Source organism: Anolis sagrei, chromosome 1 (genome assembly GCF_037176765.1).
Source record: "Anolis sagrei isolate rAnoSag1 chromosome 1, rAnoSag1.mat, whole genome shotgun sequence".
NCBI classification, from domain to species: Eukaryota; Metazoa; Chordata; class Lepidosauria; order Squamata; family Dactyloidae; genus Anolis; species Anolis sagrei.
Window position 1 is genome coordinate 40,588,350 of NC_090021.1, and position 24,538 is coordinate 40,612,887.

The window sequence follows — 24,538 nt, forward strand, 5'->3', positions numbered from 1 at the left end:
GTCATACACAACTCCTGGAACGATTCCATCAGCGCTGCCTCTGAAAAATCCTGAAAATCTCTTGGGAAGACAAGCGGACAAATGTCAGCGTGCTGGAAGAAGCAAAGACCACCAGCATTGAAGTGATGCTCCTCTGCCATCAACTCCGCTGGATTAACCATGTAGTCCAAATGCCCAGTTACCATCTCCTAAAGTAATTACTCTACTCTGAACTCAAGAATGGGAAATGGAATGTTGGTGGTCAGGAAAAGAAATTTAAAGATGGGCTTAAAGCCAACCTTAAAAACTGTGGTATAGACACCGAGAACTGGGAAGCCCTGGCCCTTGAGCGATCTAACTGGAGGTAAGCTGTGGTCAGCAGTGCTGCAGAATTCAAAGAGGCACGAATGGAGGGTGAAAGGGAGAAACATGCCAAGAGAAAGGCATGTCAAGCCAACGCTGACTGGGACCACCTTCCATCTGGAAACCGATGTCTTAACTGTGGGAGAACATGCGGATCAAGAATAGGGCACCACAACCACCTACGGACTCACTGCCAGGACACCACATCTGGAAGACAATCATCCTTGAGCTACGAGGGATCACCTAAGTAAGTAAGTAAGTAGGTACCATAATCACCATTCATATTTCTGTCGGGAAGCATGAAGCCTATAATAATGAACGATAATATGTGTCTTTCTGTCTATTTGTCTTTATTGTAACTTCCAGACTGTGACAACCGACAGTGGACTTAGAAATCCGTAGAACATTCAGATCAGATTTAATTTGTTTTAAAGAATGATTTATTCAGTTTAATTAATTCCTCCTGAAAGAGGGAAAGGAAGCAGGAGACATTTCGACTGCTTGGTAATGGGGAAGGAGGAAGTACACAGGTAAAGGCTGAGAAGCACTAGAGCAAGGGTCCTCAAACTAAGGCCCGGGGGCAGGATATGGCCCTCCAAGGTCATTTACCTGGCCTTTGCTCAGAGTCAACCTACTTCTGAAATGACTTGAAAGCACACAACAAGAACAACAATGACCTTGGAGGGCCTTCGTTTGAGGACCCCTGCTCTAGAGGTATGTTTCATACAAGACCTTTTGGGGGAGGAAGGGGGCATGGGTTCAATTACACTTCCCCCAGAAAAAAACCAATAAGAGGTTCAAACAGTACTGAACAATTTATAGATCACAGCCAATTTCATTCCCTTAATTCCTGCCATCACTTTCTGTTATTAACATGTATCAGGAAAGAGGAGCTACAAAAGTGAAGCTAATTGGAAATCATAAAGAAAAGCTATTCAATTTAGATATTATTTCTTGTTCCTCTACACACCAGATAATTGCTGCAATCCAACAGATATCACTCCCTTCCCAAATTTCGGTCTTGTGGCTTCTCACTCTGCTAGTTTCCTTTTAGATGGTGGAACAAGATGAACTGGGAGTTCACTGGGGAGCTCATGGCCCTCTAGCTTAACTTTTACAAGATGATTGGCCAAAGCAAACTCTTCATCATCCAGCATCCCATCCCTATCAATATCGGACAGTTTCCATATTTTGCCTAACACTGTGTTAGGAAGCTTGGATTTCACCAGTTCCTTCTTAGCATTAGCACCAGTTATTTTCCCATTAATGGGTGACAACGTGTAGAAGATCTCATCATATATGGGCTTATCTCTGGATACCACCCAGTTTATGTCATCAATTCCTTCTCCTGCTCCTTCACCATAGCCATGTCCAAATGGGCCTTGTAGAGTGCCTTCAAAAGCTCCACCTTTCACTGTTTGGATAGGCTTGTGGGACTCCTCCTTGCGTACCAGCACCATGAGTTTTGCAATGTCTTTGGATAGCATATCTTCTACTGCATCCAACAACTTGCTTTTTATTGGCTGGAACTTGCTGAAATCTTGAGCCTGAAGCAGCTCCTGAAAGGCAGTCAATAAGACAGAGATGTGTATTTTGTTACCATTTAGTGCAGTGTTGGTCAACTGCACCTACTCCTAACAAATACCCCAGTGAATGAATTCATATTTTTGTATCTTTCAAAGCTTCTCGAGGGCAATTATTTTGAGATCAAAATGGAGTGTAAATGCTCTTTCCACCTCCTACTGATCATTTTGGGCATTTTTCAACAAAAAAGAACACTATGGAAACTACTGCACTGTGACTATCTTTGATTTTGTGTTACAATGATAATCCAGGTGTCTGCAAATCTGATCACTCAGCAACTATGGGTCTCAGTTTGCAATCCCACAAATGTAGTCAATGAGTGCACATGGGTTGGTCAACAGACTGAAACCATAACTGTGATTTAATTGCAAGGTTTGGGCATGAATACATGAAGTCTAATTCCACCCTCTTGTTCTGATACAATGTGTGCACTACAGTTTAAAGGATTTGTGAGAGCTGGCTGTTTCATTTGGCAGAATGAGACTCATCTGGTGTCAAGAAAAAGAAGCAAACTGTTAGTTACCTTGTTTGTAAGGGAATAAGCCAGAATTATGAAACAGTTTTGAAACTCTCCAACATAGTTTTGGCCAATGTTTCCCCACCATCCTCAGATGCTGTATTGTTTCTGGAACTCACCTGCATCTTTTTCAGATTGGGAAAGTCTCCTGGTGAAATCTGATACTCCCGTTCAATTCGTCCATAAATCACTCTCAAATTCTTCACAAGTTCTTTCTTCTTATTGTCTTTGCCAAACACTGATGGCATTTCTTTCTTAAGTGAGCTAATGATGTAAGCATGAACCTGCATCAAAGCACAACCATGGGATATTCAGAATATTCCTAGAATGCTCATGTTTTCACAAAACCTTGTTTCATTTGCATTTTTTCTCTCTTTTAAAATATGCATTCTCCTTTTCTACAGTATGTTATTTTTTACATTCTTGCTTCCTTAGTCCTCTCTATAGGTTTGAGATACTGAATTGTGGATTGACAGACTGTAAAGTGGTCAAAGTCACACATAAAGCTTCATGTCTGAAGATGATGTAAAATTAGAAAACTACAAGATACCAGCTTCATGTCCATCATGTTTTTTTAAATAATCAATTTCCAATAAAATAAAATAAAATAAATAATAAGACAAATATACCTATGAGTGCTAGTATGATAAATGCAATGTATGTATCAGAATGTGATGAGGAATTTAGGAGTTGAATCTCTACTCAGCCTTCGTTAGACAGTCTTCTGACATTTCTATGTAATCAAATCTCCTAGCAATTTTGTCAGAATGGAATTACTGTAACACTCTACATCTTGGCTCTATTTTTAGTCCTTACTCAATTCTTCTCAGGGTGGTTATAGAGTGTCTTCTTTTTGAAACCCAATAATTTTAAGGAAAACATAAGAAAAGCCCTTTTGGATCATTTAACAAACCAGAGCTGGCTAAAGTGCATGCTAGTGCTCTCAATTCATCCTCAGTGGTCTCTCATTTTGCATTGTTTTAGATCTGAAATAATCCTTGTACGTTCTATGTGATATGAGGGAAACGTTCTACTCCCTTGAGTTGTTTTAGCCGTAGAAAATGGATGATCTCCCCCCTCAACGAAAAATGATTTCCTTGTCACTTCTGGTTTTGAAAACAAACAAACCCAAGGCCACAAATAATGTTAATAATTTATTTATTTATTTATTTATTTACTTTGCTTCTATACCGCTGTTCTCAGCCCGAGGGCGACTCACAGCGGTTCACAAGACACAGGACACAGCAAAATTCAGCATATTACATAATAACATATTACACACACATAATGGGAAAGTGAGACCATGGGAAAAACCCTCAAAATCCCAGGAAATAAATATGTACCCCTCAATTCCTGGTGTATGTAATTCAGCATCCATTTTCCAAGCCAGTCTTTTGACTTCATCACACAACTATTTTTCATTGCTGTAGGATGTTTCTGCCCCCGTTGAGCCACGGAGCCCCACGCTGCCCATCAGACAATGTAGGCTCACTTCTACCGGGGCTCCATAGCTCAGCAAGGGTGCAAGCATCCAATGACACTGTGCCAGGGACACGGAAGGCTTCCTGTGTTCCATTTGAAACCATGGGGCCAGCACAGGGGGAAGCCATCTGGCAATGCTTCATGTGTGATGGGGAAGTGTTTCTGCCAGAAAAGTGGGATATGGGGCACTGGGATTACCCTGGTGCCCGCCAATTTGCCACAGAAGCTAGCAAATTGTTGTGGGGGACCTCATCAATGTGAAGATGTCCTTGATCTCCTCATAAATCCCTTGTTGATTGCAACTCTAGAATTACTGTTGAAGGAAGAAGGAAACCCATGACAAATGCAAATAACAATTCTGTTTCATATTCATATGTAGGCATGGATATTTGTTTGCTTATCTTATGCTTTCACAATTATCTCCTTTTACCAAATCTAGCTTCATAGGAGTTTAACTAGGAATCCACATACACTGATATGTCCTGTATGGCAGCTGAGTGTACACAATTATGACACACCTATGATTGGACAAGTAGGATTCCATTAAGCTTTAGAATTTATGTTCACATTTTTGTAAGATTAGGTCTGACCTAATGTCCAGGAAATAGCCATCCCTTTGTGTTTGATTTTATACACATGTGTGCGTATGTAGTATGAATTTTAAAAACTATGTTTTCCTATGTAAAGAATTAAAAGGTTTTGCAATAGAAAAACAGTTTAAGTCAACAAAATTGATGAGTACATTAAACAAGCAATAAAGTAGTAAATTGTTTAATTAAAAATAATCAGGGGTGACAGGCAGTGTTAGAGGGAGTTGATGGTGTTGTTTGTTTGTTTATTTAATATCCCACTTTTCTCCTTTAAGAGGTCCTAGGCAGCTTGCATCCTACATTGAAGCAATATAATTATAAACATTTTGAAATACATGTTTTTTTTAAAAAAAGCATTAAATAAAGCCACATAAAATACTAGTTTAAAACAATTAAAAGCACAGTAAAATTTACTGATTGTACTATCCAAACTGGTTAAAAATGGAAAGCTTGATAAAGAAAGGAGAACAGGGATGGGGGGCAACCGAGCCTCCTTTGGGATGGAGTTCCATAATCTGGGAGCAGCTACTCCCAGGTCCTCATTTACCATACCTGTTCGGGTGATGGGACTAATAGAAAGTCCTCCCTTGGAGATATTAAAAATCGGGGACACCTTCTTTCATATAACTTGGTAGAAACATCACCCACTGAGAACCACATTATCGAAATGAGGTCATTCTACTTGGAAGGTGTTATAACCACGGGCAAGTAAACCTCATTAGACTGTACAGTAAGCAGAACTGCTTCCTCAGAATATAAAGTAATGTAGGAGTCAATAATAATCCATCAAGGGAAAGCCACCAGAGAGACTCACCTTAGCTAGCCGTGCTCGTTTAATGAGATCATTTAATTTCCGAAGGGCTGCATTGCGAGGCAAGCTTTGGATATCTCTGAAGAGGTCCTGCGCCTCAGCCTCAAAGAGCTTCCGATTATCCGGGATAAGCAATGGGTGTGACCAGAAGGACCCAATGTAGACCCTGAGCACCTCAGGTGTATTGACAATCTTCCCTAGAGACCACATGAGAGCACCATAAACTCTCATGAGCTGTTGGGTCTCAATTTGGTCTGCTTTGTTGAGTACTACCCTCATTTTATCTTCATGGTTTTTCAGAGCTTTGATGACCTCTGAAAATTCATCTGAAATATCTAACTTGTGAGCATCAAAAAGAAGAATGATGCGGTCAACCCTCTCTGCAAACCATTCCAGGACAGCAGCAAAATCATAACCTATTGGGAAAAGAAATGTGAGATGTCCGTAACAGCAGAGACAATACTCATGACAATGTATGCTCACACAAAGATCTGGACCCAAAATTGCTGAGCTATTGTAGCTTGGGGAAACATAACTACCGTAAGTGCTATATGCAATAATTAGAAATCTAAATAGTATTTTCATAGAGCTAGAATAGTGTGAATGTTCTACCTAACACAAGCATTTTCAAATTCATCAACTTTCGCCAGCATTGCATTTGTATTCTTTCTGGAGCCAACAATTATATGTTGGTGTTAAACAGTGTGGTTTCCTCTCTCTGGGGTGGTGGTGGTGCTTTTACTGTTCGTCTAGCTTTCTTTCCAGCTTTCTAAAACGAGTCAATGCTAGCCCTGTCCCGACAAGTTCTGCACATTTTCGGGTCCCAGATTGCAGTCCTGCAGGATTGGCTGCAGCTTTTTGTGGTTTATTCTAGACTTCCCAGATTTTTTTTTATTGCACTGCTTTAGACTTAATGTGTGCTACATAACACTGAGAGTGTATGCTTTGTAGACTCCATATTCTTGAGCTGGCTTCAAAATGCATTATAGTGTCTGTGTAGAACAGCTGGCTTTGAGTTGCATTATAGTGCCTGCTTCTATCAATTTTTAAAGCAAAGTACAGAACTTATTATATATCTCATTTTTATTAGACAACACAAATTGTTTGCATAAATTGCCCCATTCTATAAAACAAACCTGAGCTTTGAAATGTGCAGATTTTTCTATTTGTGTTATTGAAATCTGTGTCAAATTGTCACATCAGGTTTATTTTAGGCTCTGAAATATCTGGGCCAGGACTCATGACCCAGAGATGATTCCATGTGAATGTCACAAGGGAGGATCCTGGTAATATTAGAAGGGTGATGTAGCAAAGGACAGCCTTAAGTGATGTCATTAACCATAGTATATTAAGCATCAACATCAGTTGCTCAAAGTACACATTTCAATTTATTTTAACAGCCATCAAATCTAACAAATGAGAAACACATGCATTTCCTTTCAGAGCTACACTCTCAACTTGACATTTCTTTACTCACTTTCAGAAGATGGACTAGGCCCTGAAATATGGCAACCCTAAATGTATGTATTTTATCACATATAGCTGCAAATAATTGTAAGCACAGTAATGTACAATTCCAGAAATGCAGTATATTTGGTCTAAATCCAGCCCTGGAATTGTAGGTCGGAATGGTTGCTGCTGTGTGCCCTCAAACCCTTTCTGATCTATGGTGACCCTAAGGTGAACCTGAAATGAGGGGGTTTTTTGGGCAAGGTTTATTCAGAGGAGCTTTTGCCTTTGTTTTTCTCTGAGGCTGAGATAATGTGAATAGTATGGAGTAGTCTTCATAAATAGTCCACGTGGGTAGACTTCTTGCATATCTTTGTTAGCAGCCAATATAGCAATCAGACCTATAGAGCATGTTCAGCCTACAAGCATGCTCAGCCTACAAATACTTGAGAGCCAGTGTAGTGTAGTGGGTTGCACATTGGACTATGCAGGCTAGGCTTTGAATTCCTATTTGGCCATGGGAACCCACTAAGGACCTCATTTCAAAGGACACAGGAATTGCCATGCATCATGGCAATTCTGGTAGTGCACGTCGCCCCATGTCCCACATCGCCTGACTTACCCAAGTCACTATTCCAAGGGGGAAAGTGTCAACCACCCAGCTCTCCTGCCCCTTGTTCCTGGCGGAAGACAGGAAACCTCTATGTTGCTACAGCAGTGGCATGCTCCACTTGCCCTTCCCTTTAAGCATGGAACACTGCTGGAAAGTACCTGTGCATCATGTGAGCCAGCTGGCTCTGTGCTTAAAGGGAAGATAAAGTGGAGCATGCCACTGATTCTACCACCATCTGATATGGTTGTAGGTGACCCTGAGGAAGTCACATTCTCTCATTTCAGAGGAAATAAAAAACCTCTCTGAACATCTCTTGCCAAGAAAATCCCATAATGAGTTCATTTTAGGGTCACCATAAGTTGGAAATGACTAGAAACCAGGCAACAATGAAACAAATATCTGTCTGACTTGCTATAACTTTTGAAACAAGATTTAAGTCAAGTAATTATGAGAAACAGCTCCTTGACTTTACCTCGGCTAGTTCTTTGTTTCTCCCCAGAAAGGATTCCTGGAGTATCAATAATGCTGATGCTCTCCAGTACTGGGTTCGGCAGTTGAGCACATATTAATCTATAAAGCAACCACAAAAAACAAAAAACAAAACAAAACAAAACAAAAAACAAAGGATAATGTTAGAGTCCAAAAAGTAATGCTTCCAAATTTCAGAAGTAGATGGAAAATGGCAGGGGGTGGATGGACAATTATCCATATGAATGGGCAATTTCCGATTTTCAGATTTTAAATAAAGGGTACTTCACCTGTATCATGCTGTACTGAGTTGAGTTGTATAGGATTGCTGCAGCTGTGTTCAATCACACTTGTCTCTTCACTTAGTTGGCCACTCAGTATAAAAGCAACAGAACATTTCTATAATAGTGACCTGTGCATTTTTCCCTTGCTTTGATCATATTATCTTGAATAGTTTAGAAAGAAGGTAACAATTATTTCGTTGTCCAAAAACAACTATTAAATATAGGCCTCATGTTAGGGTCAAGGGAATGCCACTTTCTACATCCATAGCTCTAGTGATTCAAGTTGTTGTGGAGAGAAATATTTTCATGTGTCAGTTTAGGCCAAACATGTTTGTTTTTCTTTTAATGTTCCCCTGCAGGAGCCTGACCTTCAGTCATCTCAGCTAGTGAACATCTGAGAGAGAACACCATGCTAATTAAATGCTAGAAAGGTCAGAAAGCAGTTTGGGCCATAATGAAGCAATACACACAGAGAGAGATGGTTTTCTCTGGTCTGTCTGGGTAAACAAAACATCTAGGCAGCTATTAGATAAACTCGTGACTGCTTAGATCATGACTTCTTAGATCAGTGGTTCTCAACCTGTGGGTCCCCAGGTGTTTTGGCCTACAACTCCCAGAAATCCCAGTCAGTTTACCAGCTGATAGAATTTCTGGGAGTTGAAGGCCAAACCATCTGGGGACCCACAGGTTGAGAACCACAGTTGTAGATGGTCTGAACTACTGAACTCAAACACTTATGTAGAAGAGTCAGGAACTGTCTTGAGTCACTCTACCAAGGAGTATCACATTTATAAGAGAGGGATGTAGGCCCATGTCAAGGATAATACCTGGAACTCTGACCTCAGACTTTGGTAGTTCCCTTTAAAGTTGCTTGAGATGGGTGTGTGTGAGGGGGGTGTCACCTAATTTGGTTGCTGTTTGTGGGTCACGTTGTTTCCTGATGTGTTGTCCCACAACTCCTGTAATCTTGAACATGTTGGAATTACAGGCCAAGAATCTGATTGGGGAGGACTAGCATAAACAGGGTTATATTATTGGTATGGATTTGGGAATTGTAGATACTTAGGATTTTCCTCATGTAGGGTGCACTCAAGAATAAAAAAGAGTCTTTGATATCTGTTCCATTCTTGTTTGTCTTCTTCAGTCTATACTGTCTCTCATGTTTCCTGAGCTGCAGTTTATTTATGGGGATTTTGGAAATGAATTCCCAAATAGGTGCTGTTTATTTATTTTATTTATTTATTTGATGCACTTATTAACCGCCATTCTCAGCCCTTACGGGCGACTCATGGCGGTGTACAGTACACATAAAAAGACAGTTACAAAGACCAGTATCAACAACATATAACTATACGACAAATACAAACTACATAAAAATCCGCTTCGTCTCTTAGTAGAATCATAGCCAGTCTCATCTTCCTTATACCATTCCAGTTCTCATTACCGTAATGTTGTTGCTTAGCACTTAATTAAATGCCCTCTCGAACAGCCAGGTCTTAAGGCTTTTTCGAAAGGACATGAGGGAGGGCGCCTGTCTGATGTGTGCCGGGAGAGTGTTCCACAGCCGGGGGGCCACCACCGAGAAGGCCCTCTCCCTCGTCCCCGCCAGCCGTGCCTGTGACGCAGGCGGGATCGAGAGAAGGGCCTCCCCAGACGATCTCAAGGTCCTCGTGGGCTCGTAGGCCAAGATGCGGTCCGAAAGGTATTTTGGGCCGGAACCGTTTAGGGCTTTGTAGGCCAAGACCAGCACCTTGAATTGGGTCCGGTAGCAAATCGGCAGCCAGTGGAGCTGGGACAACAAGGGCATTGTGTGCTCCCTGCTACCCGCTCCAGATGTTTACAGATGTTTTCCTCTTTTTAATCATGTTCAATGCATTAATTACCCCCAACACAAACAAGCCATTTTGTAAATAAGCACATTTAGAGTCTGGTAAGTCTTATATTACTAAGAATGTTCTATCAACTGTGAATTTAATAACATCAAGCTTGTTTATTTTCATTTGTTAATGTATGTGCCTTGGCAATAACACAGAAGCAGGAAGGATGTGAATGTATGGAAGGTCTGTAAGCAGTACAATGACCAGATCAAGTATTTTGGACAAAGCTCAGGAGGAAATGCTAAAAATTCAAAATTTGTAATGCTATCCAAAACTATTATGTATATATATTTGACTGGAGTTACAATTAAAAATGTTCCTGTCCTGACTTACATACAAATTCAACATAAGAACAAATCTACAGAACCCATCTTGTTCATAACTTGGGGATTTTTTTTGCTAAATGACTAAACTGAATATATTGAGATTTGGAAATATCATGGGATGACACCACACTTTAGAAAAGATGATAATGATTGGTAGATTAGGAGGCAGTTGAAAAGAGGACTGCATGACAGGCAGATTGATTCAATGACACTAGGCTTGTGCAATTCAGCTGGAGGGCAATCCATATTTGGTAATCAAAATTTTTGGGGTACCCAGATCTGTTTTCAGGAGCCTCCTGAAAATTGATTAGTAGGAAAATGTTTTTGGTTAGGCAGCCGAAAGATCCAGGAAGATCCGGCCAATTGGCAGCAATGGGGTATTTACAAGACTCCCCTTTCAGGTCCTGGGATTCCTTCCTTTCTTCCTTTCAAGGGGGTCTGGGTATGAGGAATGGAATTAAGGAAGCACTCTTCCTGGGACCCTTTCCTTTCTTCCTTTCAAGGGAATCTGGTTTTGAGCAACTAGGTTAAGGAAGCACCCTTCCTGTGGGTCAAGTAATGCAGTTTGGCACCACTTTCTTCCCTTCAAGGAAGCATGGGGCACAGCGTTCTTCTATTCTCACCAGGCAGGGCTCACAGGGAAACCTTGTGCGAGCATGCATGTTGGGGTTCAGTCTGATCCTGATCTGTGTGAACAGGATTCTCTGATAGTTTTTCAAACTGAGCAAGCTCTCCCTGACTCTGACAGTGTGGAATGTGTTGCTGATGCAGAGGTCAGTGGGAATGAAAATGAAACCCAACAGTTAGAAGAGAATGTTTTGGAAGTTAGCCGTGATATCTCCCCACCTGGGCTTGATAATGAGGTCCGAAGAGAACAGATAGTGAGAGATAGATTTGTTTCCCAGTCTGTACAAAGGTCACAGCGTCTTCAGCAGAAAGAGTCCCAAACAGAAAAGTCAAGGGACGTTTCTAAGAATAGCTTCTTTGGTTTAAGAGCATCCCTGCCGGGTGCTTCTTTAGGTCAAGCAACGTTCGGGACTGTGGCTGGTCTTGGCAGAATTCCTGTGTTCCATGGCCAGTAATCCCAGAGGCTTGTAGTTTCCAAGTTCATGGTTAGTAAAAGGCTAACAGACTCCTGGTTATTGTTTTGTGGCTTTTGAAGTTTTGCTCAAGTTCAGAGATCCTATTGACTACTGTGTTTTTCTGTGGCTTTTTTACTCTGCATTCACCTTTCTTTTGTAACCAATTTTTCATCAATAAACAAGGATTGCTTTTACTACAGTCCAGAGTGGTGGATTTAATCTTATGGTCTTGTTTCTTGAACTGGGCTGCAACAATGCAGCAGCCTTTTCATGTGCTGCGTGATGCCAAATAGAAAAGGAGGGGCTGTAACCAGCTGCCGTGTAGCACATTTCAGCTTGAAAAAAACATGGCGGCTGAGCCCTTACCATTACAGCCAGCCGAAAAAGCCGAAAAAGCCAGATTGCCTGAGGGAACTGACCACATTGAATCCGTACAGAAGACACACCTCAGACTTGCAATATTAGAATAAGGCTGTTATTGACATGGTATTTCATCCACACAGTTGCTATAAGACAAAGCCAACTTGGTGGAAATTAACAACAGCAACACATTCTATAGCAAGAGATCTCAGGATGGGGTCACTTTAAAACAATCTAATGCAATGTCAAGTATGTTAAAACAATATGAATAATAATTTGACAGATTGAATTTCCAAGTCTTATGCCGAACAGCCAGGTTTTAATGTGATGTTCAGGATATAAACAGTATTTGCAAAGTTTTTCTTCTTTAGCAAGAAATATTGTCTTCACTAATTGAGACATTGCCCTTAGAATAATATTTGCTGTTGATATTTTTTCATCCTAAATTAAAGTACAAATGCTTATTCAATTTGGTTTTTGTCTTCATTTGCAGATTTTGTATAAAATCAATTTTTTTTATAGATGAAGACTTTCACAATTTTTTGCAAAAGAGTAACATAATTGAAATGGGGGACAAAAATATAACGAAATAAAATGCAACAGAGGAACATATTGTTTTATCACATCTGCCATAAAACTTAGCATGGACATGATTGAAACTCAAGGGACCAGATTCACAATTACTTTGCAAAGACCTCCATGCTGACCTGTTCAAGAAGGCATTGCCAAAGGCATTCAGCTTCCTAAAAGGCTTTTTGGGATCTACTACCAATGCATTTCCAGGAATGATGCCCTCCACATCTCCCTTCATCACAGCAGTGAAGGAATCTGTGGTGGGCTCAGGCCCAATCCGCATCCCAGGAAAATCTTGTTCAAGAAGGTACCTAAGAATGAAAGACAAAGATAAAACACAGTACATATTCAATTATATGATAGAGAAATTCCATGCAAAAGTATAAACATAAAGTTGGACAATTATCCTTCCCTTGAATGCAAACATTTCCAGAACTTGGAGGGCAAAAATAAAGTTGAACTAAGAATTTATACTATCTACCATTAAAACACAACATCACTTCTTCAGTCAGATAGCGCTTGTCATTTTTTCCATTATTTCCAGGGGACAACAAGGGTGCATCTATATTGTAGAATTAATGCAATTGGTCACCACCTTAACTACTATGACTCTGTAGTATGCTATGAAATCATGTGTGTTTTGTATTTTTCTTTGCCCTTCTTTGCCAGAGAGTGCTGGTACTCTCTCCAACTACTACTCCCAGGTTTCCATAGCACTGAGTATTGGCAATATCAAACTGCCCTAATTCTATCCTTAGAGTAGAGTAGAGTAGACAGAGCTCAGAAACATTACATTTTACACTACAAATCCTATAATCACCATCTAGTATGACCAGCACCTGGCCTGTACATACATGCTTTACAACAGCTCAGGCAGCATTTTCTGGGAACAACTGCAGATCCCACCCCCCTTTTTAAGGTGTTCCCTCTGAAAACCTTGGCTGTTACCCTCTGTTGCAAAGGACTTGAATGTCGACCAACCTCTAACAGTGAGGTGAATTTGCAGGGGGGGAAATGTGTGACTAGTATTGGTGACCTCATCACAATATGTGTGATATGTGCAGCATTAATGTGGTAACTGCAGGGTCACTGTGAACCAGGAAAATATCATACAAAACAGACAGCTCCTAAGTTGACTAGATCAGTACTGGATCTCTTGCTGGGGTCACCCAGCCATGTGACCAGGAAAAGCAATGTTGCCAGCTATCTAGATCAGTACTGTGAGCTGCTTGCCCTCCAAGGACCTCATCCCACTGAAGTCCTCAAACCGAGGGACAGTGGGGGCATCCGTGGGGCAATGGGGTAAATCTGGTAGACAGCGGGGGAAGCCATTGTCCCATATCCTGCACCACCCACACTGCTGCCATCTCCATCACACAGGGGAAAGCGTCACCCCCCGGCAGGCATGTAGCCGGGGGGGGGGGGGGCTTTGGGGGCTTCAGCCCCCCCCCAAATTCTCATGGTGGTCCGCGAGAAGGCCTTACTGGTACATTATTTAAACTGTTATGTTTATTCATATCATGATGGGGGTATTGGGGTAACGATACAAAAGGTTTGCTAGGGTAGACCCTCTTTCACTCAGACTAAGCCCCCCCTGAACCAACCCCCCCCCCCCAAAAAAAAACAAAATCCTGGCTACGGGCCTGCCACCCGGCTTTCCCCTGTGTTCTCCCTAGCTAACCTAATGAGAACACAAGAAGCCTCCTGTGATCTCAGGGCTATCCACCCTCTGTTTAAAAGCCTCCAAAGAAGGAGCTTCCACTACACTCCAAGGCAGAGAATTTCACTAGTAAACAGTTCTTCCTATGAACCCATTGCTCTGGGTCCTTTTTTCTGCCCAGTTAAGACACACACCAAAAAGAGTTCACAGAGGAGCGCATCTCTCTGGTGGCAATGAGCCATGGTTCCATATGAAGGGCAAACTCATGCCCTTAGGGTTGAAAATATAAACATTATTACCAACCATTTTTGCATATGCAGAAGGCAGTGCCACTGGAATCCTAGTATTAGTCACTGATTTTTGGGAGCTCAGTCAAAAAATAAACCTTTTAAAACTCTGCCTGGGACCAGTAATAATGATCAAAAGCACTGAACCTAATTTCTTTGATATTGCATGGGCAGATAAAACTTCACACTGCTCTTTTTTCTAGGAAGACAGGATTTTTCTATATTGCATGCTCATCTTCCTTCTTCATGCTGATAAAGCAGCTGTGAGAAAGGACGGAAACAGCAGCTACACTTAGTGGCAGGTTACAGAATGCTGCTGTGAAAACAGTTCCTACTTTAACCACTTCCATAAGAACAAGTCCTTGGAGATTTTTGCGCTCAACACAAACTTGTTCAGCTGTACAGGATATGAGCCATTGTGCCACTTTCAGGAAAAGAAACCTGAGCACAACATTGATGGCTATCGATCTGATTACTTCACATTAAACAATGTTGCTTTTAGCAATGCTGACTTCAGTTATAGCCCTCTGGCTCTCAATAGGAGGCAACTCGCCCTTTGTTGACCTCTAAGTAAAATGCCTTTTTGTATTTATATACTGCCTTACTTTGCAAAGGAGATGAGAATCATATTTGCCAGCAATATGAGGCTATTTCTGGCTATAACATTTAGAGGAGGAAAATAATCTCTTTTCTTTGGCCTTATCTCGATTTCCTAAATTTAAACTAGCAAGAAATAGGTGCCAATGGTTACATGTCAGTAAAACAGATTTTATGTTTCTTCAAGACATTTCTAACTTGTAGTGACCCTAAGACCCCATCTACACTGCTGTATAATGCACTTTGAACTCATATAATGTAGATTGAACTGTATTATATGAGTCTACCACTCATATAGTTTGGAAGAAGTCAGCAATGCCATCAGCCAACAAAAAAATAGCAAAGCCAGTGGACCTGATGGGATCCCTGCTGAAATCTTTAAAGAGGGAGAACCTGAGCTGACACACAAACTCTACCAACTCATTGAAAAAGTGTGGGTGACCGAGAAAATCCCAGCAGATTTCAAGGATGCCACCATCATCCCCCTCTTCAAAAAAGGGGAAAGAACAGACTGCGGAAATTATCGAGGTATCTTGCTTCTAACCTCAGCTGGGAAAATCCTCGCAAGAATCCTTGCAAACCGCCTACTACCCCTCTCAGAAGACACCCTCCCAGAATGGCTTCTGCCCCTCCAGAGGAACAGTAGACATGATCTTCACTGCACGACAGCTCCAAGAAAAATGCAGGGAACAAAATCAACCACTCTACATGGCATTCATTGACCTTGCAAAGGCATTTGACACAGTGAATCGCAGCACTCTCTGGACCATCCTCCAATAAATTGGGTGCCGCAACAAATTTGTGAACATCCTGCAGCTCCTCCGTGATGACATCAGTCTTGGACTGCAATGGCTCCCAAAGTGACCCATTTAAGGCGGAATCGGGTGTCAAACAGGGATGTGTTATTGCCCCAACCTTATTTTCCATCTTCATTGCTATGATACTTCACCTTGTTGATGGGAAGCTTCCCACCAGAGTAGAAATTATCTATTGGACAGATGGAAAACGGAATGTTGGAGGACAGGAAAAGAGATTTAAAGATGGGCTCAAAGACAACCTTAAAAACTCTGGCATAGACACTGAGAACTGGGAAGCCCTGGCACTTGAGTTCTCCAGTTGGATGTCAGCTGTGACCAGCAGTGCTGCAGAATTTGAAGAGGCACAAGTGGAGGGTGAAAGAGAGAAACGTGCCAAGAGGAAGGCATGTCAAGCCAACCCTGACCAGGCTCGCCTTCCACCTGGAAACCAATTCCCTCACTGCGGGAGAAGATGCAGATCAAGAATAGGGCTCCACAGTCACCTATTGACCCACTGCCAGGACACCGATCTTGGAGGACCATCATCCTCAGACAATGAGGGATTGCCTAAGTAAGTAATATGAAACTACACTACCATACAATCCAGTTCATTCTACATTATACTAGCAGTCTAGATGAGGCCAAAAATGATCCTGTCACAGGATTTTCTTGGCAAGATCTGTTCAGAGGGGGGCTTGCCATTGCCTTCCTCTGAGAAAGTGCGACTTGCTTAAAGTCTACTATAAACTCAGGGCCTGGATGTCCTCTCAGTTGGTTCTCTTGTCCAAGACCAGCAGTTAATTCAGTACTATAGTAATTTCTTAAGAGCACAAAATGACATTATGGGGCACAAAATGTTGGAAACTAATATGGGCATATTCAATATTGGTGGAAGACTCACATACAGGGAAGTAGGTATTCTTCTCTGTGTTGCTTTGAACACCAGGAAGATAAGCATAAATGAATCATTACTGCAATACACTCAGGGCAGATTTGCCCCTCAGTGATACCATATTTCAACCCTCTCTACCTTATACAAGCAATATAGGATAAAGTTATATAGGGTACTGTGTTAAATACAGTTACGGTCCTCCTTAAAATACAAGTCAGTTCATTACCTTGAGCTACCTACTCTGTTTCAGCCTTGCCTATTTAATGGAGTTGCTGTGAGGATAAGGAAAGTCCTGTTTGTCACCTTAAGATCATTAGAGGGGTGATGGAATGGAAAAAAAATACTAAAGAAATAGATTAACTAATGGGCATAGATATAATTAAATTTAGGAGATGCTGTATTCCATGCAGAAAAGCTAAACTCCTACACCAACATATACTCTTTGGAGATCAGGCAGGTCAAGCTGAGGTAAGAAAAGGAGAACACAATGGGAAGGATAGACACAGAGAAGCCAGCAAAGTTAAAGGAATACCCTTTAGTTGACAAAGAGGCTCTCTTTTAGGAAGAAAACACAGTTGGATTTCTCTGGAACAGGACAGCCATACTTCAGTCTTGCTTCAATGATTTCAATCACAGCAGGCTTCTTTTCTTGTCAGCTTCAAAGCCCCAGGAGGGCATCTTTTTTGGTCATGTCTCTGTAGTTTCGTATGTCTTCCAGAAGTGTAATAATTTGACTGTTTAGATAATGACCATTTCATTCAATTCTTCTCAGCTCAAGCTAAGCCAGATTCCAGAAGCTTTTAGACAGAGGTAAAGTCTGGCATATGATGCAAGATTCCACTTATCAAAGTAATAATTTGAACCCAATGCGGCACCAAATACAAGCACACCACTATCCCTGCTCTTCTGGATAACACAGTTTTCCCCAATTCGAGACCTTCCATATACCCATATTTATTTACTTGTCTAATGCACCTTTGAATCTAATGTGTACCTCAATTTTCAAAACCCTGAAACCAAAAAGGTATTTGCTGCTGAATGTAAGGAGCAGTGGCAAAAAGTGTGCTCTTTGTAATTTGGCTTTTAAAAAGGTACACGTTACTGTTTGAAGCTTCTAGCAATGGAAAATAAAACCTTAGGGTGCATGTATGTTGCAGAATGAATCCACTTTAACTGCCTTGGTTAAATGCTATGGAGTCCTAGGGGGCACTAGAGAGATGTGCTCCTCTGTGAACTAGTTTGACAAGGTTTTGAGTCTTTTCTGTCAAAGAATTCGGGTGCTTCACTAAACTACAAATCCCAGAATCACATAACATTGAACTCTGGTAATTTAATTAGAGATGACGTCCCTCAAAGAGGAGTTCCAGGTGCCGCTCCTGAAGCACCTTCCCCTTTTGCTTTGGCTCAGCACTAGGAACCTTATCAAATGAGGTTTTTTTTATAAAGGAAAATAACTCTGGGCTCTGCTTTTAAAATCTTATTTTACGGCCTTGTATGCTGCCCATCAGATGATGCAGACCATGGACACATCCTTTTCACAAAGCCCTGGCATCGAAAGGAAAGGAAGCATGGACCTGTGGAAATTTGGTCATCACGGGCAGTAGCCATGATATAGGTAAGCTTTGTGCTATTTAATTTCTCTTTAGCACAATTTTGATGCTTTCCCCATCTGATGAGGGGGGAGGGACAATGAGGTACCCCACAACCCATAGTGATTACTCTACCCTTCCCTTCCCATCACACAGCAAAGCGGGGGGTAGGTTACTCGAGTCACCCCATGGCCTTTCTCTCCCTGTGGTAAGATTAGGGGGGAACAACATGTCTGATAAGGTCATAAGATTACTGTATGAAGCAAATCTAATGTGCATCTCAATTTTAGCAAGGTTTATTATCCAAAAAAGGTGAACATTAGATTCGAGCAAATAGTAAATTTGAAGGTGTGTTGGACGGTGCCTCCCAACACACTTTCTGGAGATGGCCAAATTGAGGGAAGCTGGGATAGTACAACCAGAGTGTTTAGTCAGAGTTTCCACGTCTTTAAGCCCACTGTAAAAATGTGCTTACTGGAACTTTGCCAGTTTATGTTTTAAATAACTTCCTTTGGTAAGAAAAAAAAATCTATCTATTGAACTGTTTGCTAAATTTGTTACCTGGCTCTTTGATATATAAGCATTAGGTTTCAGCCACATTAGAGCAGGTAAAAAGCCATGGATTGCCCAAGGTCAGTGACACACTTGGCCTAATACACTCTACTGCCTGAGAACAATAGCATATTCCATTTATTTCTCTATTTACTTATTTATATATAGTATTTGTACCCCACTTTTCAGCTGCAAAAGCTCTCAGAAGAATGAAATTTTATCAGGGGATACCATCAACCTGTTTTCATTATATTTGTGCATCCAGTATTCCAGAAACTCCTCAAAAACTCTGTAGGGTGAACACGAGACTATCAGTCATTAGTTCTGTAATGGAATGAGCAAGAGTAATATGTGTTTTCTTAGGCTTAAGTGGTTTCACAACTTTCTGCTCACATTGCAAAGATTACAGAAACATAAATGTGTGTTTCCTCCAGAAAAACCGCCACAGCTTATTTTCCAACAAAGATGCCAACATTTTGATAGCTTCCCATTCTAGCATAGATTAATGAAAGCACATTCCATCTCACCAGCTTTATATATTTTATTGGAATGGGATTTACAAAGCATATTTAAAAACAAGCAATTTTGCTAAACAAACAATAATAAAAAATCAGTAGACTCAAGAAATTGTGCTCCTTGAGAGAAAAATAAAATTCAACCCCAGGTCCCAACCTCAAAACTGGGAGCTGGATCTTACTGGAGACTGAAGAAGAGAAGGCTGAGAGGAGATATGATAGCCATGCATAAATATGTGAGAGGAAGCCACAGGGAGGAGGGAGCAAGCTTGTTTTCTGCTTCCCTGGAGACTAGGACGCGGAACAATGGCTTCAAACTACAAGAGAGGAGATTCCATCTGAACATGAGGAAGAACTTCCTGACTGTGAGAGCCATTCAGCAGTGGAACTCTCTGTCCCGGCGTGTGGTGGAGGTTCCTTCTTTGGAAGCTTTTAAACAGAGGCTGGATGGCCATCTGTCTGGGGAGATTTGAATGCAATATTCCTGCTTCTTGGCAGGGGGTTGGGCTGGATGGTCCATGAGGTCTCTTCCAACTCTTTGATTCTATGACTAATGGTGGAACAGCATCCTTCATTCATCTGAGGGCAGCAGGCTTATGGAAGGAAGGAGTGACAGTTTGAGTGGAACACATAGTTATGTACTCCAAAACAAGGGCTGACATTGTTGATGTCTTCCATATTACCAAGTGTTTTTCATCAGAGGCAGGTGCCTCACTGTGGATAGTGGTAGGACCAGTCTTGCAGGAAGCACAATGTGGAAGACTAATGACTGAGCATTCTATCCTCAACATAATAAACTAGAAGAAAGTACACAAATTAAGATCTTAATAGTGATACTCAGCCTTGAAAAGAGAATATTTTTCATGCACACATATGCACACTTCAAGCAATATAACCTTCTCACCATCCGTTCCCCAAGGAATTTAGCAGTCAACTGGTCTTACCTTATGAAGGTGGTCTTCCCGGTGGAATACTGCCCCACAAGAAGGACCATGGGCTTATTGTCAAAATCTGCATTTTCCAAGGCAGGTGAATGAAACTCATGGAATTTATAGTGTTCTTCCAGAGGCAGAAGCTTGGTGCGGTAAAGCCTTTTGAGACCCTCACTCACAGTCTGGAATACTTCAGGGTCTTTCCTTTGCCTTTCATCAAGTCCCAGCCAAGTGAACATACTGCAGCCGGAGAAGTGATGTTATTGAATGCTCATTTTCCTTTGAAGAGTTTGACACAGTCACTCATGAATAGGAGGGAAGAAAAAGAAAAGAAAAAGCTTTCTGTTTCAGTCTGCTCTATAGCAATCTTGTGAAATCTTTCAGGCTCTCAAAATAAATATATTGTCTCTTTGTATCAGTTCTAAATGTTCCGATTATAGAAATCGAATAACAACTTTATTGCTTGCTAGCTGCCCTGAGCTGTAATAAAAAGCCAACAAGAAGATGTCTCAGGAAACGGCAGGCATAGAAATATCTCTCCAGCAACTGTGCTGCAGCAACATCTTCATGTTTTCTTGATACAGTGTTTCTTGAACTGCTGAGTGGTAGTTGAAGTCAAAGAAAAAGAAAGGCTAAGTAGGCAGCCTTAAGAAAAAAGAAACCGAATGCTCTGAAACAAAACAACCCTGGGCTTTGCTCTGATAATTCAGAACTGAGAAGGATGAAATAAACGAAGGGCAAGGAGCCAATCTCCTTCTCAAACATAAATTATCCAGCCACAAGGAAAAACAGCTGAATCACTGCATCCGCCTCCCTAAGGAGACTGCTGGTGGTTAAATGCCAGATATTTAAGGAATTGGCAAGGAAATTGAAACGGCATGACTACAGGTGGCAATATCCAAACCCATGGGGCAAGGCAAGTTAGAATAATCAATAATCTAGTAAAATTGGACCAAGATTACTGAATATTTCTGAACCACCTCAGGAATGAACAGTCAAAAGTCATATATCTATATCTATTAGAAACGGTTAAGAGCATTACTATGGTTGTGTCCTCTTTACATACATTGGGGTTAGGGTGCGAAAACACCAATGAAAATGGGAAGACTGTGAATAAAACTCCCACCATTTTTAAACCTTAGATAATACATCTCTAGAAATCTCTAGGTCCTCCAGTGTAATTCTATGGGTAACTTACACTGGAGGTTGACCACAGAGTGATACTGGAGGACCTGGAGATATCTAGTGATGTATTATCAGCAGTGTGCAGTCATCTGGAGTTTTGGTGTTCAGTGCCATCTCTACACAGATGATACTGAACTCTACTACTCTTTTCCACCAGCTTCCAAAGAAGCCCCCCAGATCCTGGCCGCTGTGATGGACTAGATGAGGGCTAACAAACTGAAGCAAAATCCAGACAAGACAGAGGTCCTCCTAGTTAGTTGCTAGGCTGATCAGGGTATAGGGTGGCAACCTATGCTCAATGGGGTTACATTTACCCTGAGAATGCGGGTCCACAGTCTGGGGGTCCTCCTGAATTCAGTGCTGATGCTTGATGCTCAGGTGGCTGGAAGGGCCTTTGCCCAGTTAAAACTTTTGCGCCAGTTGTGACCATACTTCAAGAAGGCTGGCTTGGTCACAGTGGTCCATGGCTTGGTTACATTCAGGTTGGATTACTGCAACACACTCTAAGTGGGGCTGCCTTTGAAGACAGCCTGGAAACTACAACTGGTGCAAAAGTTGGCAGCCAGGTTGCTAACTGAAGCTAATTATAGGGAGCGGACGATGCCCCTGTTAAAACAGCTCCACTGACTGCCGATAAGTTTCCGGTCCCAATTCAAAGTGCAGGTCACCTATAAAGCCATAAATGATAATGATGCTAATAGTAATAGTAATAATAATAACAACAATAATAATTTATTTATTTATTTGAACAGTCATATGACCATTCCAAAATACAACACAAATAAAAGACAAGGCAAAAAGGAGAGGACAGCAGCTGACCTTCTATTTACAGTCAGAATCTTATTTTCCTGGTTCTTCTTTCAGGAAAAATTGTCTTTTCTTGATAGCTTTCAGAATAAAAAGGCTTACTCTGATTGTGGTGGATCTTTCCTGACCTTGCAAGAGGAATGTCAGAAGATCATTTCTGTTGGGGGATCTAAAGTTGGATAATATTTGATGTAAATATCTGTATCACAGTTCAGTATATGCTGAAATGTTTTATATCTTCCACAGTTTGTTCTCCCCATACTCAGAATCTCTCACTTCTTGGGGTGTTACAGTAATGCCCAGTTTGCATCATAATACCGAGTTGTTCAAACCTAGCTCTAGTATATATTCTTCTTAGGGATAATGGAAGCCCTAAATGGTTCGGGCCTTGCCTATCTTCATGACTGCATCCCCCACTATGTACCTGCATGAGTGTTAAGGTCTGCTGGGGAGGTCCTCCTCATGGTCCCACCACTGTCACAAGCACAATTGTGGGGATGAGGGAGAGGGCCTTCTTGGTGGTGGCCCCCAGCTTTGGAACGCCCCTCCCCCCCACAGAGATAAGGCAGGCTCCCACTCTGTACTCCATCCAGAGGGAGTTGAAGACTTGGATGTTTAGACAAGCCTTTCAAAGTGTCTAGCCCAATGGTCCGCAATTATGATACAGCACAGCACTTTCATCCTATGCCCTTGTACCTTAGCTACAACTTGCACCATCCCTTTTTCTTTTTTACAGTTGGCCATGTTTTTACAACAGTTGACACCATAGGTTATTGGGCACTGTTTTGAGTTCAAATTATTGTTTTATATACTACTGGTTTATCTTGTATTGTACTGTGTGTTTATTTTATTTTATGTGTGGTTTAGGCACTTTGTGTCATGTGCCATGTGTAAGTCACCCCAAGTCCCTTTGGGGAGATGGAGGTGGGGTACAAAAATAAAGTTATTGTTATTATTATTATGAAGATGGGGACAGTATGAATGTGCAGTAAAGTTGCACTTGCAGCTTTCTAAAATCATGTTCAAAAATTATTTATGTTAAGAAGGGAGGTTAGTCAGGCCTGCTCCCATCTCAGGCAAGATGGGTTTACCATTGAAGAAGCTATTTTAGTAGACACATATGAAAAAATCTTCAGTCACTAAAATATTCAGCCTGTTTTCCGAAATGCTGCTATCAGTTCACCCATACTTGCCAGGCGCTCCATGGGCTCCAGATTAATCAGGAAGTGGGTCAGTTTGGCACCCCACAGGCATCACTGTACTTCCTGGGGGAAAGTCTGTGGTTGAGAAACAAAAGCAACAGGTGGCAGGTTGATCAATATCACATTATTTTAAAGAACTGTGACCTTTTATCTCAAATGAGAATCACTCAAAGAACATGCTGTATGATTAACTCCTATATGTGCTGCATATGTGCCTCATATATTTTCTGTTATGCCTTTGTTTATATGAGCTCGGCTCATCAGAGTGAGTTATGTTCTTCTAGTTACTGAGTTGTTTTTGTGTCAGGTGATGATAGTATTGCACAAGAAGAAGGTCAGATTGCGATGACTGGGATACTGGAACTGTTGTAAAAGCAAGGCCCGTTTGTACTATGTGTGGAAACTAAAAGAAATGAAATGACAATAGCAACAACAACTTAGAAAGCATAGTATAAAACAGCACAAATAATTTCACATGTGAATAGGAAGTTCCTCTTCAATGAAGTAACAAATCATTTTAGCAGTTTCCTAACCAGTATGAAAATGTTTTTGAAAATCATGTATTTGTGCTTATTTTGCACAAAATTCACACATAACCCCATCCACAATTTTCTGTGTAGCTGACCTTTTTTGAACAGGAAATAATATTTCTGCATAGAAATATCACTCGTCATGCAGAAAATACTGTTTTCTGTGCAAAACAACAATGACAAATTTTGCCTGTACAGGGTTCTTCTTGTTAGGGACCTTCAACACTTGAAAAATATTTTTGACAGGTTTTTCACATATTTTTGCAACATTTTTTCCCTAGCTAGTGGGGGTACTGGAGCAATTGCATTTACTAAACAATCAATTATCCACCCCCTGCAAGAATGATCGATACTGGCTTGGCAGTGGTCAGAATTAGTGCTTGGCAGCTTGGAAGCTCTCAAACCATAGTTCAGCACTTCAGACTGTACATTTAGGCATTTCCAGACATGGCTTAAACCCATGCCAAAGTGGGTTTTATAAAACCCCTTTCAGCATGGGTTTATGTCTACACGCCCTTCCTAAAAACCCAGGCTTTCCCCGGGGGAGGACACCATGTCATCCTGGTAATTATTGGAAGGACATGGGGCCACCCTTAAACCCCTTAAAAGTCCTTAAAAGAAGAAATAACTTACCC

The 24,538-nt window shown here is 41.2% G+C and overlaps 1 protein-coding gene across 1 annotated transcript; it reads right to left on the reverse strand.

Annotated features, from left to right (window-relative positions):
- Positions 1 to 671: 671 nt before the first annotated feature.
- On the reverse strand, positions 672 to 21,002 carry EHD3 (EH domain containing 3). The gene is made up of 6 exons (XM_060754144.2): positions 20,192 to 21,002; positions 12,493 to 12,669; positions 7,861 to 7,958; positions 5,330 to 5,742; positions 2,563 to 2,727; positions 672 to 1,901 (listed from the first exon to the last, which is right to left on the reverse strand). The coding sequence occupies exons 1-6, from the start codon at positions 20,416 to 20,418 to the stop codon at positions 1,374 to 1,376; spliced, it is 1,608 nt and encodes a 535-aa protein (XP_060610127.1). The 5' UTR covers positions 20,419 to 21,002; the 3' UTR covers positions 672 to 1,373.
- Positions 21,003 to 24,538: the final 3,536 nt, after the last annotated feature.

Bases quoted from the DNA above. Each gene is read 5' to 3' on its own strand.
- EHD3 (XM_060754144.2), bottom strand. From the start codon at position 20,418: ATGTTCACTTGGCTGGGACTTGATGAAAGGCAAAGGAAAGACCCTGAA. The intron at 7,959-12,492 runs GTCAGCATGGAG...GTTGCTTTATAG, and splicing joins GGCAATGCCTTCTTGAACAG to ATTAATATGTGCTCAACTGC. The intron at 1,902-2,562 runs GTGAGTTCCAGA...ACTGCCTTTCAG, and splicing joins CCAATCTGAAAAAGATGCAG to GAGCTGCTTCAGGCTCAAGA.